The following is a 1,530-nucleotide window of genomic DNA, read 5'->3' as shown; positions in this document are numbered from 1 at the left end:
TGGGGGAGCCCCTCGCCCAGGGCCCTTGAGACAGGGCCACCCCCGGCGGCCGGTGCCGGCGTGCTCTCTGCTGCCGCCCTCGCCAGGGGTTGCGTGCCGGCCGGCAGGTCACACCAGAGGCAGCCAGTGTCTAGAAAAGGGCCACAGAGAAGCACGGAGGGCCCCGCGTCGGGCGCTGTGGGCACCAGGGGCCACATGGCAGCGCGGGCCCGGCTGTGGGGACAGCAGACGGGGGTCCATGGTCCAAAGAGGGGTCTTGGGGCGCAGCGCTGGCTCACCAGCCCACCTCTCCCCGCGTCCGAGAGGGACACAGGCCCCAGAGCAGCAGGCCACCCTAGCCAAGTCGGGGAGGTGGGAGGGCAGCCTGACCCAAGGCGTCCCCAGAGGAGACCAGCTTGACCCGTCAGCTCTTCCCGAGGAGGGAGGTGGGAGCGGACCTGGGGAGCACCGGCCTGCCAGGTCCCTGCCAGGCGGCACCCCCTGCTGGCATGCAGGCTGCAGGAGCTCCCTGCAGCTGGGGCGGGGCTCAGGCCCCGGGGATGGGGCCCAGAGGTGGCCCCAGGGCACCGTGGGGTTGACCAGTGGCCCCTTTGGCCGTGAGCAGGAGAGGCCGGCCGCCACGGTTTGCAGCGGGACTTGAGCAGAGCCCCGCGTTCCCTGGGCGGGGCGCCCTGGCGGGCCTTGCCGGCTGGGGCCATGGAGCCAGGGCCGGCTCCGCGCTGCCCCCTGCTGGCCAAGTCTGGAGCTCGCGGCTCTTCCCGGACCCCAGGACCAAGATGCCTCTGGGGTCTCCCCCCTGCATCTGGCCGCCCGCTTCGGACACCCGGTGCTGGTGGAGTGTCTGCTCCGGGAGGGTCACGCGGCCACCCTGCAGACCCTGGAGGGGGCCCTGCCGCTGCACCACGCTGCCGTCGGCGGGGACCTGACCTGCCTGAAGCTGCTGGTGGCGGCCCACGGCAGGTGAGGGCCGCGGCGCGAGGACGGGGGCGCTGTGCGGGTGCAGCTCGGAGCCTGGGGTCCCGGGGGGGCGCAGCGAGCCCGGGCTTTGCGGCCAGGTCCCTGCAGTGGCAGCGAGAGCGTCGGGCACCTGCTGACCAACCTGAACAGACGGTCCCTGTGCCTGTGCGCATCCGGGGCCGGAGGCGGCGGGGGGGGAGGTGGGTACCCCAAGCCACCCTGTGCAGTGGAGTGGGGGGACACTGCGGGAGATCAGACTCCCCTAGCCGGAACCCCGCTTGAGGTGGGGCTGGGCTCCTGTCCCGTGACTGCGCCTGCTCCCGCGGCCTGTGGCTGGGCGAGAGGTGTGGGCGGGCCTGCCCCAGAGCGCCCAGGCCGCTGACCACATGCTGGCCAGGCCTGGGTGCCAGAGTGATTACAGCATTAAAAGTAAATGCTGCCACTTGGGAACAGACTTCATGCTGGCGCGGGCACGCGAGGGGCGCCCACGCGTGCGCACGCTCACAGTGAGGGGTGTTCGCGGGCCTCCTGGGCCCCCCGGAGCCGCATGGTGCCAGGGCCTGGGTCAGCCTG

The 1,530-nt window shown here is 72.8% G+C and overlaps 1 protein-coding gene across 1 annotated transcript in view; it reads left to right on the top strand.

The window, feature by feature from the left end:
- SCLY (selenocysteine lyase) overlaps positions 1-1,530 on the top strand; it is a 68,600-nt gene that overhangs the window by 11,701 nt on the left and 55,369 nt on the right. Inside the window, exons 8-9 of the mRNA XM_004674747.2 lie at positions 770-960; positions 1,056-1,157. Coding sequence (XP_004674804.2) covers positions 770-960; positions 1,056-1,157 — 293 coding nt within the window. The remainder of the gene's footprint in view (positions 1-769; positions 961-1,055; positions 1,158-1,530) is intronic.

Source organism: Condylura cristata, unplaced genomic scaffold (genome assembly GCF_000260355.1).
Source record: "Condylura cristata isolate star-nosed mole 26May11 unplaced genomic scaffold, ConCri1.0 scaffold00002, whole genome shotgun sequence".
In the NCBI taxonomy this organism is placed as follows: Eukaryota; Metazoa; Chordata; class Mammalia; order Eulipotyphla; family Talpidae; genus Condylura; species Condylura cristata.
Note: the sequence above shows the minus strand (reverse complement) of the source record. Positions and strands in the feature narration are given on the sequence as shown.